The sequence below is a fragment of the Salmo trutta genome, chromosome 21 (genome assembly GCF_901001165.1).
Source record: "Salmo trutta chromosome 21, fSalTru1.1, whole genome shotgun sequence".
In the NCBI taxonomy this organism is placed as follows: domain Eukaryota; kingdom Metazoa; phylum Chordata; class Actinopteri; order Salmoniformes; family Salmonidae; genus Salmo; species Salmo trutta.
Window position 1 is genome coordinate 26089046 of NC_042977.1, and position 16284 is coordinate 26105329.

Sequence of the window (16284 nt, forward strand, 5' to 3'; positions counted from 1 at the left end):
TGTTCTCAGCACGTTGTGTTGTGATCTGAGGAGTAGTGCCTAGGGATCAGGGGCCTTGTTGCTCAGGAAAGGAGTGTTCTGTTAGATTGACAGATGGACGTACTGTGTACAACCTTGTGTTGCAACACTGAAGGAAGTGCCCGACCATCCTGGACATGATTTACCACTTGATTTAACTCACACCTCACAAGATCAGACTATATATTTAAAAAAGATGTCACATACACCTGATGGGTGCAGTGAAATGCATTGTTTTACAGGGTCAGCCATAGTAGTAAGTTGCCCATGGATTAAGTGCCTTGCTCGGGTATTCGAACCAGCAACCTTTTGGTTACTGGCCCAACACTCTAACCGCTAGGCTACCTGCTGCCCATAAATGCATGTGATGTCTGTGGTAGTGCAGATCTTCCTCTTCACAGAGAGAAACTAATGTGCTCTCTAGAACCTGAAAGGGTTATTCGGTTGTCCCCATAGGAGAACCCTTTGAAGAACCCCTTTAGGCTCCTTGTAAAACACTTTTGGTTTCAGGTAGAACCCTTTTGAGTCCCATGTAGAACCCTTTCCACAGAGGGTTTTACATGGAACCCAAAAGGGTTCTACTTGGAACCAAAAAGGGTTATCCTGTGTGGACAGCCGCATAACTCTTTTGGAACCTTTTTTTCCTAAGAGTGTAGGCACAGAGACATTTAGGCTTGTGGATGAAAGATGATAACACTTTTACCCTGGTCTGGAATGCAAGTCGGCATGAAAATGTGTCTTTGTTTAAGTTTATTACTGTACCCACTGGTGGTCAGCCCAGTATGTTTTTTTTATAGATGGAATAGCCCCATGTGTTTTAGGGTGTTTCTGACCAGATAAGATTGATAATGCCATACTCTCAAAATATTTCCTGTTTGAGGCACTCCTGTTGTTTTTGCACAGGTTGAGAAAAGGTGAAATGGGGGAAAAATAAGATAAGAATATTTTCATTGTAGCAGGCCTATGTTAAATGTCTGTCTGCTTTGTTGTGGAAATATTTGGGTATCAATGTTATGCGCAAAGGATCATGAAGGGAATTTTGCTAGAATTATGCACAAACTGAGTTTAAAATACTACAACAAACATATCAGATGACTTGTTGTGTATGAACGAGCTGCTCTCTTATTTTCATAAAACAATACAACCGGTTTTCACTTTATTCCCAGTCGTTGTGAATAAGGTCACCTGTTTGACTCTAGGGTTATTCTAGAATATTCAAAATGCAGTTTTATCTGTTATGACAAGCCACCTTATGAAAGGTGAATAGATAATCCCTATGAAAAAGCAGAACACACAGTTAGCCAACACCCCTCTTGCATCATGCAACGGTTCTATAACTTTCTGATCACTGTTCAAATCTGCTCAACTGCTGAAGGTAAAGCATGCACCTGCAGCACAAGGACTAGGAAGAGTGTGAGTACCATAACAAGTATATTCTTGAGACTATAGTCAACTATTACTGGCTAATGTAATTTTGCTTAGATTAGCTCCAGTTCAGTGATTTGCATGTTTACACATGCAAGACTTGATTTAATGGACTTTTTCACGGGAATCGTGTCGAGTCTATTTTAAGTGACCGTATGATCTGAACAAGTTGTCTTTAGATTGTTGTTGTGAAAAGACTCTGAACTGAATACAGACAAAGATGCAGATCAGGGAGAATTATGTGTCAATGGTAATGTTGGGAATTAGTCCTGCACACACAGCATACACAACAAACGCTCTGTGTCTTCACTCTGCACAGTGACGCATGACTGTGCAACAACGACATGTCTAAACACATAGTTTTGTTTACCTGTGGTACAATTCCACCTTTGTGGATGTGGTTTTCCTCTCTTTTTCTCCCACACTCTGTGTATGGCCTTTGTCAAAACATATGCACATCCTGTCTACGATTTGTCATTTTGAAAGCAACATTTTGATTCATAGATGTATTTTTTGGGGGGGACAGACATACCGTTAACCTAATGACTGAGAGTCTCTTTGCATAGCACATCAAGTCTCTTTCCATTTACTTTGATGATCTTTTCTCTGAATTTCAGATACCAAGGGAGATACTGTATGGAAGTCATAGCCCTGTGCACACTTTACAATCCACCTGCAGTCCTGTCCACTCCATACAGGGCTCCATGTCTCCCCCCACGGTCCGCTCCATGCCCTCCTCCCCCTCTAGGATCCCCTACGGCCCCCGAGCTGGGGGAGGGGTACCAGGCAGTGCCACCCTCCCCAGGGCCGGCATGTCCAGTGGGCCCCCCAGCAGGTCCGTCACACCCTCGCCCAGTGCCATCCTGGAGAGAAGAGACGTCAAACCTGACGAGGACCTGAGCAGTAAAAGTATGGCGCTGGTGCGTGCCGACGGGTTGTATGTCAACGTCACTGACCCCTACGCTGTCCAGGAGGGCCGGCTGAGTATCGCCTCCTCCCAGGGGGGCGGCCACACGGGAGACATGGTCGACATAGGTGGTGGTAGCCTCCACCGAGCCTCGGTCAAGTCCACAGCCTCCTATACAGAGAACCCGGAGCAGCAGCACTCCCTCTACAGGCAGAAGTCCCGGAGGTACGGGGAAAGCCAGGGACTACCGCCACTCGGCACCAAAACCCCGCCCCCTTCCCCTCACAGATTGAATGACAACCATGGCCCTGTGGCCTCAGAGAGGGGCTCTCCTATTCGCCGGTCTCTGCGGAAGGAGAGTAATGGCAATACAGTGGAGGTGGTGAACAGGACCAGGGGTAGTGTGTCCTCTGTGTCCTCCTCTCCTGTGTTCGTGGAGCTCCCCCCAGGGCACTATGGGGACAGGCTGTTTCAGGGACACCTCACCCCCAATGACCCCCAGACCAGGTGAGACTCAGACATAGAATTACTCATTCTATAACTATGTTGATACTCGCATAACAGAGGGCTCATTTTATTTGTTCAGTCTGGATTGTCCACTCAGTAACGATTGCCTCTGTTTTCCAGGGTGCTGGGTGACTAACTACCACTTCAACTTTGGGTTTTTGATAAAGCACGTTAGAAATACAATGCGTTGTTGTTGTTGTTATTGTTATGTATTATAGGTAACTGCCAAAATAATGGAATATCTTGAGTAAATGAGGGATACAAAGTATATTGAAAGCAGGTGCTTCCACACAGGTGTGGTCCCTGAGTTAATTAAGCAATTAACATTCCATCATGCTTAGGGTTATGTATAGAAAATCCTGGGCAGGCCATTATTTTGGCTACCATGGTTATGCCCCCATAGGATGACAATACCCCCATCCACAGGGCTTGAGTTGTCACCGACTGGTTTGATGAGCATGAAAACAATGTAAACCATATGAGAGATTCGGGAGCGGCGCCTGAGACGGCGTTTTCCACAACCATCAACAACATTTCTTATGAATTTCTTGTGAAAGAATGGAGTCGCATCCCTCCAATAGATTTCCAGACACTTGTAGAATCTATGCCAAGCTGTTCTGGCTCGTGCCAAGATGTTCTGGCTCGTGGTGGCCCAACGCCCTATTAAGACACTTTATGTTGGAGTTTACTTTATTTTGGCAGTTACCTGTACATAGCACAGTATTGTTTTGGGCCAAACATGTATTGTTTTGCAGTGAGCGAATGAAGGCCATGGAACAACAGATTGCCAGTCTGGCTGGCCTTGTTCAGCATGCACTTGCTATTGGGCCAGCTGAGATAGATAGGAGGACTGCTTCTCCTTTCCATGTCAACAACAGTGCAGGTGCTGTTATTACACAACTATTAGTGTTACAAAGTCAAATTAGGATTCATTTTTTGTGGTTTCATGCATGAATAATGAAAGTTATTTTGAATCTGCCCTATTTTAATCTGGTATTACAGTAACTCATAGAGTTGTGTCTCACTGATCTGATGTGTAGGAGTGTCACCAGTTCCTGCATCCAGAACCCCGGCCCTCCTAGCAGACGGCTCCAATGCTCTAGTCCCTCAGGCCCCTTCCCCTGACTCCACCCTGCAGGTCACACTGACCACGGTCAGGAGGAACGTCACTGACCTCCGACAGCAGCTTCACCAACTCCGACAGCTACAGGTACTCAAGACACCTGCACGTTACATTCATCCATTATCAGAATTGTTTAAAGATGCACTATGCAGAAATCGCTCCGCCCTTTCCTGGTTGCAAACATTCTAATAGTTCGCCTAATTTCAGTTTGTGACAAAACCAGCAAGTACAGTGTAGAGAATCATTGTACCATCTAAACCGCTGTGAAATATGTTTTCCATAACCAAAAATATTGTATTTTCAGCTGTTTTGAAGCTGGTGTACAAAACCGAAAGTCAAAGAAGCAAAAACGAAACTTAAGAACGGAAAGCCACTTCTTGGACTTGCTTTCAATGAGAATGACCCTTCTATATATAACACACATTTCTATGTGAATTTGGTTGGGTCGCACAAAAAGTTTCCTATTGCAGCTTTAAGTGATACCTCTTGTCATCCAAGCACCATAAGTGAAAACACAAATGTAAAAGACAGGTGTACAATATTCACAATTGTGGTATCTGAGAGAATCTGAATATATCTAGATCCAATATATACAGTACACCTTGACATGGTGTGTGTTCACATTATGTACTCCATTATACTCCTCCATCACATATAGTGCATCTCATTCATTGGGTGTGTGTTGTAATGCCACTGAAACCAATGTGTATGGTCCATTACCAGTTACAGAACCAGGACAGTATGAGGGGGATGCTGAAGAGAGCAGAGGAGGAGCTAGCTGAGGTGATGTCTGAGACCCTACAGAGACAACAGCAGGAGACAGAGCCTGGCCAGAGACTGAGGACCACGGTGGACGAGGAGAGACACAAGTACCAGGCCATGGAGGAGAGGGTGCTGGCCCAGCTCAGGTAAGGGTTTGGAACCCCACACACAGGATGTCATTTATTGAAGGCATTTACTTTGTTGAGCACATCTTACTTTTACACTGCTATTGTTAATAACAAGAGTACAGATTATATCCTATGGCAACAAAAAGAGAAATCTACTTCCTACAATAAACAGTGATCAGACGATAGTAATACGTAATTGCTCCAGATGCCTTATTTGTTTTTTAAATTTGGCTTAACTGCTGAAGCTTACATTGTGAGCGTGATCTTATGTTGCAATGTGAAGTAATTAGTTGCCGCTAAAGTGGGATTAGTTAATCTACTCTGATTATGTAGTCAGAACAGATTCCAGTGAATCAGAGCACAGTCTATCTACCAGCATGTGCTACGTACACTAACTCAGCTATGGAATGAGTCATTGGTGTTCAGCCAAAAATTGCTAGTAATGTTGCACAATGTTTAACTGAGTGCTAATGAGGTTGTTAAGTGTGTGATCTGGGGGGGGGACTGTGGTACTGACGGTGCTAGGAGAGATTAGTAATGGAGTCAAAGCCTATGTCTTACTTTACTAATGTCAGATCACTGGGCCAAATTCATCTTGGAGACTGGGGGGGTTAGACAATACTGTGTGTTAAACACCTGTGTTACTGTATACTGTATGTAGCTGTTATGTAATCTTGAGAGCACCATTTGGGTGGGAAAACAGATTGGGAAACAGCTATTTCTCACACTTTTTCACGCTTAACATAGACTGTATATTCAAAAGTATGTGGACACACCTTCAAATGAGTGGATTCGGCTATTTCAGCCACACCCGTTGCTGACAGGTATAAAGTTGAGCGCACAGCCATGCAATCTCCATAGACAAACATTGGCAGTAGAATGGCCTTACTGAAGAGCTCAGTGACTTTCAACTTGGCACCGTCATAGGATGTTATCTTTCCAACAAGTCAGTTCGTCAAATTTCTGCCCTGCTCTAAGTGATGATATTGTGAAGTGGAAATGTCTGGGAGCAACAACGGCTCAGCCGCGAAGTGGTAGGCCACACAAGCTCACAGAACAGGAACGCTGAGTGTTGCAATTCTCACTACTGAGTTCCAAACTGCCTCTGAAAGCAACGTCAGCAGAAGAACTGTTCATCAGGAATTTAATGAAATGGGTTTCCATGGCCGAGCAGCCGCATACAATCCTAAGGTCACCATGCGCAATGCCAAGCTTCGGCTGTAGTTCCAGTGAAGGGAAATCTTAACGCTACAGCATACAATGACATTCTAGACTATTATGTGCTTCCAACTTTGTGGCAACAGTTTGGGGAAGGCCCTTTCCTGTTTCAGCATGACAATGCCCCCGTGCACAAAGCGAGGTCCATACAGAAATGGTTTGTCGGTGTGGAAGAACTTGACTGGCCTGCACAGAGCCTTGACCTCAACCCCCTCGAACACGTTTGAGATGAATTGGAACGACGACTGCGAACCAGGCCTAATTGCCCAACCTCCCTAATGCTCTTGTGGCTGAATGGAAGTAAGTTGCCAGCAGCAATGTTCCAACATTTGGTGGAAAGCCTTCCCAGAAGAGTGGAGGCTGTTATAGCAGCAAAAGGGGGACCAACTTCATATTAATGCCTATTATTTTGGAATGAGGTTCAACAAGCAGTTGTCCACATACTTTTGGTCATTTAGTGTAGATGTTTTTATTTATTTTTATTTAACCTTTGGTTAACTAGGCAAGTCAGTTAAGAACATTCTTATTTACAATGACAGCCTAGGAACAGTGGGTTAACTGCCTTGTTCAGGGGCAGAACAACAGATTTTTACCAGCTCAGGGATTCGATCTAGCAACCTTTCAGTTATTGGCCCAATGTTCTAACCACTAGGCTACCTGCTGCCCCCGGCAACAAAACCGATGTGTGCGCAACCCTTGGGGCAAAACAGACTGGTTGGTTTAGAATCAAAGGATTGTTATCAACATGTAAACTATATTTCCTCTCCAAATTTATTGAAAACAGAAATACCTTTTCACAATGAACACGTCTCTTAAATACATTCTTACAGTTGATTAGTTAGCTAGCAAATTTGAGCCATATTGGCATAGACGTGACATGAGTCAAAACTCATGCATCGTTTTCGTGACGTTGTCAGGCAACCCAACTATAGTTTTTATGGATAGTGAGGCAGTTCTCGGTCCAGACATGCATGTACTTTCTTTGACTTTGGATTAAACATAGTCACTTCAAAGAATCCAACCTTTGGTCCCTTTTTTATATTCATCTTAACCATTTAATAAGGAAATTAATTGACTAATACATTAAGATTGGTCACTCATTGTTCTGCATCTGGCCGTCAAACACCTGTTTTGAGTGTTATTTTATGTGGAGTACTTTGATAGCAGCAGCTGACACAGACTGCTCGTCAGACTGTTGTCAACAAACAGCTTCTGACTGAGCACGTCAAACAGGTTTCTTATCTGTCAGCAACAGTGTGTCTAAGTTTGAAATCCCCTCCTGACATAACATCAGTGCTTGCTTAGAATAGGGTAGAAGGTTAATGAGAAGCTTATGTTTTGTCTATAACTACGGAAGCTCTGAAGCCCAAGGCAAATAAATTCAAAAAAACGTAGACTCTTACAATTATTTTGTTTGAATGACTTAGTCATTCAGATGAGATACTAAGTAGTTTAAACAAGATATTAAGTCGTTTGAACTACTTAATTGCTATTTTGTCTAATTAGGCATAATTTTTGTTATGTAGCTTGTCAGACTGTGTAATGGTTGCTGCAGCCATTAATTCACTGATTCCATCCATTTATATGATTATTCATTGACAGCTCTTTGATAGCCTAAAGCAGGGCTGTTTTGAATGCCAGAGTATATAGTTACAGCTCATATAAGGAAATCAATGAATTTAAATAAACTCATTAGGCCCTAATATAGCTTTCACATGATTGGGAATACCGATATGCATGTTGGTCACTGAAAGATTAGCGGAATCTGTGTGGATAGCTGGACAGGTAGGATGACTGACAGTGAAGGTGAACAGGTGGTCACAGGTCAGGTGACAGTGAAATGGATTAGACTGAGGCAGGAATTCCTTTAACCATAAAGTGGTATATTTACTGGGTTGTCTGTGCTGCATAACAAAGGAAACAGAATAACATGTATCCAATCAAATTCATAATCACAAAGATCAAATCATTGCATTCATTCACTATTAACATAATTAGGTAATTTCAGCAATTCAGTTCAGTAAGAAGTCAATAGGAATCATCCTTGAGTCATTTAGGCTTGTAACTATTCATCATAATCATGAGAAGAATAATACAAATAATTCAATCAGTGATCGGTTATTCAATCTATAATCCCCATTAGTTTATCAGAATTGATCAGTTCAGCAAACAATGACGTTTCATATTTCACCCTTTCAAGTTTGTCTTCATATGTACATGTAATTTCATTACCTATTAACTATATATCGATGGCCTAATTGGCCTGTGATGATCTGTAGGGCTGTGATCATTGACCATTTACATTACACAATCGGTTTGAAGCGTGCGCTCCAAGCCGTCCCCCGCGGTAATAACTACAAACAATAACTGATGGCCCGCTCTCCCGATCACAACAGATAGTTCAGATGAAAAGGTAACAGATTCGGTGGACTTACGTGGCTTCATGGACGCACAGAACGTCTGGATTAGACGGAGTTAAGGAAGTGATAGCAGCGAGGTTGGGCGATGGCAATTTCCTACTTTTAATGAGTTGATCTCTCTGACATTTCCCCTGACCTAATTAAAGCGCCTCTGGCCCAGCTGAGCAACTGGCCATGAATTAAAGGATTCTTCCACCAACTCCATGCGCCTTTTCTACAGTCACAGATACCTTTTTAAAAAATTTAGGGATGTACATCCAAAAACCAGTCAGTATCTGGTGTGGCCACCATTTGTCTATGCAGTGCGACACATCTTCTTCACTTAGAGTTGATCAGGCTGTTGATTGTGGCCTGTGGAATGTTGTCCCACTCCTCTTCAATGGATGTGTGAAGTTGCTGGATATTGGAAGGAACTGGAACACGCTGTCGTACATGTAAATCCAGAGCATCCCAAACATGCTCAATGGGTGACGTGTCTGGTGAGTAAGGAGGCCATGGAAGAACTGGGACATTTTCAGCTTCCAGGAATTGTGTAGAGAACCTTGCGATATGGGGCCGTGCATTATCATGCTGAAACATTAGGTGATGGTGGCGGATGAATGGCACGACAATGGGCCTCAGGATCTTCTCATGTTCATTGTCCGTAGCTTATGCCTGCGCATACTATAACCCCACCGCCACCATGGGGCACTCTGTTCACAACGTTGGCATCAGCAAACCTCTTGCCCACACGACGCCATACACGTGGTCTGCGGTTGTGAGGCCGGTTGGACATACTGCCAAATTGTCTAAAATGACAATAGAGGCGGCTTCTGGTTGAGAAATTAACATTGGGTTCTCTTGCAACAACTCTGGTGTACATTCCGGCAGTCAGCATGCCAATTGCACGTTCCCTCAAAACGTCAGACATTTGTGGCACTGTACCAAAACTGCACATTTTAGTGGCCTTTTATTGTCCCCCAGTATAAGGTGCACCTGTGTAATGATCATGCTGTTTAATCAGCTTCTTGATATGCCACACCTGTCAGGTGGATGGATACTATTGGCAAAAGAGAAATGCTCACTAACAGGGATGTAAACAAATTTGTGCACAGAATTTGAGAGAAATACGCTTTTTGTGCTTATGGATAATTTCTGGGATCTTTTGTTTCAGCTCATGAAACATTGGACCAACACTTTATGTGTTGCGTTTATATTTTTGTTCAGTATATGGTTTCTACTTTTTAACTTTGGTATACAGTTGAAGTCGGAAGTTTACATACACCTAGGTGGAGTCATTAAAACTAGATTTTCAACCACTCCACAAATTTCTTGTTAACAAACTATAGTTTTTGCAAGTCGGTTAGAACATCTACTTTGTGCATAGTAATTTTTCCAACAATTGTTTAGACAGATTATTTCACAATTCCAGTGGGTCAGAAGTGTACATACACTAAGTTGACTGTGCCTTTTTAAACAGCTTGGAAAATTCCAGAAAATTATGTCATGGCTTTAGAAGCTTCTGATAGGCTAATTGACATCATTTGAGTCAATTGGTGTACATGTGGATGTATTTCAATGCCTACCTTCAAACTCAGTGCCTCTTTGCTTGACATCATGGGAAAATCAAAAGAAATCAGCCAAGACCAAAATTGTAACCGCCACCAGTTTGGTTCATCCTTGGGAGCAATTTCCAAACACCTGAAGGTACCACGTTCATCTGTACAAACAATAGTACGCAAGTATAAAAAATCAAATCAAATTTATTTATATAGCCCTTCGTACATCAGCTGAAATCTCAAAGTGCTGTACAGAAACCCAGCCTAAAACCCCAAACAGCAAGCAATGCATGTGAAAGAAGCACGGTGGCTGGGAAAAACTCCCTAGGAAAAACTCCTGAGAAAGGCCAAAAACCTAGGAAGAAACCTAGAGAGGAACCAGGCTATGAGGGGTGGCCAGTCCTCTTCTGGCTGTGCCGGGTGGATATTATAACAGAACATGGTCAAGATGTTAAAATGTTCGTAAATGACCAGCATGGTCAAATAATAATAATCATAGTAATTGTCGAGGGTGCAACAAGCACGTCCGGTGAACAGGTCAGGGTTCCGTAGCCGCAGGCAGAACAGTTGAAACTGGAGCAGCAGCATGGCCAGGTGGACTGGGGACAGCAAGGAGTCATCATGCCAGGTAGTCCTAGGGCTCAGGTCCTCCGAGAGAAAGAAAGAAAGAAAGAAAGAAAGAAAGAGAGAATTAGAGAGAGCATATTTACATTCACACAGGACACTGGATAAGACAAGAGAATACTCCAGATGTAACAGACTGACCCTAGCCCCCCGACACATAAACTACTGCAGCATAAATACTGGAGGCTGAGACAGGAGGGATCAGAAGACACTGTGGCCCCATCCGATGATACCCCCGGACAGGGCCAAACAGGCAGGATATAACCCCACCCACTTTGCCAAAGCACAGCCCCCACACCACTAGAGGGATATCTACAACCACCAACTTACCGTCCGAAGACAAGGCCGAGTATAGCCCACAAAGATGTCTGCCACGGCACAACCCAAGGGGGGGGCGCCAACCCAGACAGGAAGACCACGTCAGTGGCTCAACCTACTCAAGTGACGCACCCCTCCCATGGACGGCATGGAAGAACACCAGTAAGTCAGTGACTCAGCCCCTGTAAAAGGGTTAGAGGCAGAGAATCCCAGTGGGAAGAGGGGAACCGACAAGGCAGAGACAGCAAGGGCGGTTCGTTGCTCCAGCCTTTCCGTTCACCTTCACACTCCTGGGCCAGACTATACTTAATCATAGGACCTACTGAAGAGATAAGTCTTCAGTAAAGACTTAAAGGTTGAGACTGAGTCTGCGTCTCTCACATGGGTAGGCAGACCATTCCATAAAAATGGAGCTCTATAGGAGAAAGCCCTACCTCCAGCCGTTTGCTTAGAAATTCTAGGGACAATTAGGAGGCCTGCGTCTTGTGACCGTAGCGTACGTGTAGGTATGTACGGCAGGACCAAATCGGAAAGATAGGTAGGAGCAAGCCCATGTAATGCTTTGTAGGTTAGCAGTAAAACCTTGAAATCAGCCCTTGCCTTAACAGGAAGCCAGTGTAGGGAAGCTAGCACTGGAGTAATATGATCAAATTTTTTGGTTCTAGTCAGGATTCTAGCAGCCGTATTTAGCACTAACTGAAGTTTGTTTAGTGCTTTATCCGGGTAGCCGGAAAGTAGAGCATTGCAGTAGTCGAGCCTAGAAGTAACAAAAGCATGGATTAATTTTTCTGCGTCATTTTTGGACAGAAAGTTTCTGATTTTTGCAATGTTACGTAGATGGAAAAAAGCTGTCCTTGAAGCAGTCTTGATATGTTCTTCAAAAGAGAGATCAGGGTCCAGAGTAACGCCGAGGTCCTTCACAGTTTTATTTGAGACGACTGTACAACCATCCAGATTAATTGTCAGATTCAACAGAAGATCTCTTTGTTTCTTGGGACCTAGGACAAGCATCTCTGTTTTGTCCGAGTTTAAAAGTAGAAAATTTGCAGCCATCCACTTCCTTATGTCTGAAACACAGGCTTCTAGCGAGGGCAATTTTGGGGCTTCACCATGTTTCATTGAAATGTACAGCTGTGTGTCGTCCGCATAGCAGTGAAATTTAACATTATGTTTTCGAATGACATCCCCAAGAGGTAAAATATATAGTGAAAACAATAGTGGTCCTAGAACGGAACCTTGAGGAACACCGAAATTTACAATTGATTTGTCAGAGGACGAACCATTCACAGAGACAAACTGATATCTTTCCGACAGATAAGATCTAAACCAGGCCAGAACTTGTCCATGTAGACCAATTTGGGTTTCCAATCTCTCCAAAAGAATGTGGTGATCGATGGTATCAAAAGCGGCACTAAGATCTAGGAGCACGAGGACAGATGCAGAGCCTCGGTCTGACGTCATTAAAAGGTCATTTACCACCTTCACAAGTGCAGTCTCAGTGCTATGATGGGGTCTAAAACCAGACTGAAGCGTTTCGTATACATTGTTTGTCTTCAGGAAGGCAGTGAGTTGCTGCGCAACAACTTTTTCTAAAATTTTTGAGAGGAATGGAAGATTCGATATAGGCCGATAGTTTTTTATAATTTCTGGGTCAAGATTCGGCTTTTTCAAGAGAGGCTTTATTACTGCCATTTTTAGTGAGCTTGGTACACATCCGGTGGATAGAGAGCCGTTTATTATGTTCAACATAGGAGGGCCAAGCACAGGAAGCAGCTCTTTCAGTAGTTTAGTTGGAATAGGGTCCAGTATGCAGCTTGAGGGTTTGGAGGCCATGATTATTTTCATCATTGTGTCAAGAGATATAGTACTAAAACACTTTAGTATCTCCCTTGAGCCAGGGTCCTGGCAGAGTTGTGCAGACTCTGGACAATGAAGCCCTGGAGGAATACCCAGATTTAAAGATGAGTCCGTAATTTGCTTTCTAATGATCATGATCTTTTCCTCAAAAAAGTTCATAAATTTATTACTGCTGAAGTGAAAGCCATCCTCCATTTGCGAATGCTGCTTTTTAGTTAGCTTTGCGACAGTGTCAAAAAGAAATTTCGGATTGTTCTTATTTTCCTCAATTAAGTTGGAAAAATAGGATGATCGTGCAGCAGTGAGGGCTCTTCGATACTGCACGGTACTGTCTTTCCAAGCTAGTCGGAAGACTTCCAGTTTAGTGTGGCGCCATTTCCGTTCCAATTTTCTGGAAGCTTGCTTCAGAGCTCGTGTATTTTCTGTATACCAGGGAGCTAGTTTCTTATGACAGATGTTTTTAATTTTTAGGGGTGCAACTGCATCTAGGGTATTGCGCAAGGTTGAATTGAGTTCCTCGGTTAGGTGGTTAACTGATTCTTGTCCTCTGACGTCCTTGGGTAGGCAGAGGGAGTCTGGAAGGGCATCAAGGAATCTTTGGGTTGTCTGAGAATTTATAGCACGACTTTTAATCTTCCTTGGTTGGGGTCTGAGCAGATTATTTGTTGCAATTGTAAACGCAATAAAATGGTGGTCCGATAATCCAGGATTATGAGGAAAAACATTAAGATCCACAACATTTATTCCATGGGACAAAACTAGGTCCAGAGTATGACTGTGGCAGTGAGTAGGTCCAGAGACATGTTGGACAAAACCCACTGAGTCGATGATGGCTCCGAAAGCCTTTTGGAGTGGGTCTGTGGACTTTTCCATGTGAATGTTAAAGTCACCAAAAATTAGAATATTATCTGCTATGACTACAAGATCCGATAGGAATTCAGGGAACTCAGTAAGGAACACTGCATATGGCCCAGGAGGCCTGTAAACAGTAGCTATAAAAAGTGATTGAGTTGGCTGCATAGATTTCATGACTAGAAGCTCAAAAGACGAAAACGTCATTGTTTTTTTTTTTTTTTGCTATCGTAAATGTTAGCAACACCTCCGCCTTTGCCGGATGCACGGGGGGTTTGGTCACTAGTGTAACCAGGGGGTGAGGCCTCATTTAACACAGTAAATTCATCAGGCTTAAGCCATGTTTCAGTCAGGCCAATCACATCAAGATTATGATCAGTGATTAGTTCATTGACTATTACTGCCTTGGAAGTGAGGGATCTAACATTAAGTAACCCAATTTTGAGATGTGAAGTATCACAATCTCTTTCAATAATGGCAGGAATGGAGGAGGTCTTTATACTAGTAAGATTACTGAAGCGAACACCGCCATTTTTAATTTTGCCCAACCAAGATCGAGGCACAGACACGGTCTCAATGGGGAAAGCTGAGCTGACTACGCTAACTGTGCTAGTGGCAGACTCCACTAAGCTGGCAGGCTGGCTAACAGCCTGTTGCCTGGCCTGCACCCTATTTCATTGTGGAGCTAGAGGAGTTAGAGCCCTGTCTATATTCGTAGATAAGATGAGAGCACCCCTCCAGCTAGGATGGAGTCCGTCACTCCTCAGCAGGCCAGGCTTGGTCCTGTTTGTGGGTGAATCCCAGAAAGAGGGCCAGTTATCTACAAATTCTATCTTTTGGGAGGGGCAGAAAACAGTTTTCATCCAGCGATTGAGTTGTGAGACTCTGCTGTAGAGCTCATCACTCCCCCTAACTGGGAGGGGGCCAGAGACAATTACTCGATGCCGACACATCTTTCTAGCTGATTTACATGCTGAAGCTATGTTGCGCTTGGTGACCTCTGACTGTTTCATCCTAACATCGTTGGTGCCGACGTGGATAACAATATCTCTATACTCTCTACACTCGCCAGTTTTAGCTTTAGCCAGCACCGTCTTTAGATTAGCCTTAACGTCGGTAGCCCTGCCCCCTGGTAAACAGTGTATGATCGCTGGATGATTAGTTTTAAGTCTAATACTGCGGGTAATGGAGTCGCCAATGACTAGGGTTTTCAATTTGTCAGAGCTAATGGTGGGAGCCGTCGGCGTCTCAGACCCCACAACGGGAGGAGCAGAGACCAGAGAAGTCTCGGCCTCCGACTCGCTTAACGGGGAGAACCGGTTGAAAGTTTCTGTCGGCTGAATAAGCGACACCGGTTGAGCATTCCTACAGCGTTTCCCTCCAGAAGCCATGAGAAAGATGTCCGGCTGCGGGGACCGTGCGAGGGGGTTTATACTAACGTTACTATCTGTACTTGCTGGTGGCACAGACGCTGTTTCATCCTTTCCTACACTGAAATGACCCTTGCCTAACGATTGCGTCTGAAGCTGGGCTTGCAGCACAGCTATCCTTGCTGTAAGGCGATCGTTCTCCTGTATATTATGAGTACAACGACTGCAATTAGAAGGCATCATGTTAATGTTACTTAGCTTCGGCTGTTTGAAGTCCTGACGAACCATGTCCAGATAAAACCTCCGGGGTAGGAGAGTTGAATGAAAAAAAAGTTGAGTGAGGGAAAAAGTAAAAATATACGGTAATGAAAAAGTAAAAACCGTCAGGTAGCAAAGTAAAAACGGCAACAAAAACGCACAACAGCGTAAACAAGTCTGCAAGTTGTGACACTGTGGGACCATGCAGCTGTTATACCGCTCGGGAAGGAGACGCGTTCTGTCTCCTAGAGAGGAACGTACTTTGGTGAGAAAAGTGCAAATCAGTTCCAGAACAACAGCAAAGTACCTTGTGAAGATGCTGGAGGAAACAGGTACAAAAGTATCAATATCCACAGTAAAACGAGTCCTATATCGACATAACCTGAATGTCCGCTCAGAAAGGAAGAAGCCACTGCTCCAAAACCGCCATAAAAAAGCCAGACTACGGTTTGCAACTGCACATGGGGACAAAGATCATACTTTTTGGAGAAATGTCCTCTGGTCAGATGAAACAAAAATATAACTATTTGGCCATAATGACCATTGTTATGTTTGGAGGAAAAAGGGGGAGGCTTGCAAGTCGAAGAACACCATCCCAGCCGTGAAGCACGGGGGTGGCAACATCATGTTGTGGGGGTGCTTTGCTGCAGAGGAACTGGTGCTCTTCACAAAATAGATGGCATCATGAGGATAGAAAATTATGTGGATCTATTGAAGCAACATCTCAAGACATCAGTCAGGAAGTTAAAGCTTGGTCGCAAATGGGTCTTCCAAATGGACAATGACCCCAAGCAAACTTCCGAAGTTGTGGCAAAATCGCTTAAGGACAACAAAGTCAAGGTATTGGAGTGGCCATCACAAAGCCCTGACCTCAACCCTATAGAAAATTTGTGGGCAGAATTGAAAAAGTGTGCGAGCAAGGAGGCCTACAAACATGACTCAGTTACACCAGCTTTGTC

At 43.8% G+C, this 16284-nt stretch overlaps 1 protein-coding gene across 6 annotated transcripts in view; it reads left to right on the forward strand.

The window, feature by feature from the left end:
* The window catches only part of LOC115157045 (sickle tail protein homolog), an 88488-nt gene that overhangs the window by 43722 nt on the left and 28482 nt on the right, over positions 1 to 16284 (forward strand). For 5 of the 6 annotated variants that reach the window (XM_029704924.1, XM_029704928.1, XM_029704927.1 and 2 more), the window contains exons 6-9: positions 2061 to 2857; positions 3613 to 3740; positions 3898 to 4067; positions 4704 to 4888. In XM_029704924.1, coding sequence (XP_029560784.1) covers positions 2061 to 2857; positions 3613 to 3740; positions 3898 to 4067; positions 4704 to 4888 — 1280 coding nt within the window. Of the gene's footprint in view, positions 1 to 1323; positions 1432 to 2060; positions 2858 to 3612; positions 3741 to 3897; positions 4068 to 4703; positions 4889 to 16284 lie in introns of those variants that run through there. The other variant, XM_029704930.1, reaches the window with a different exon arrangement.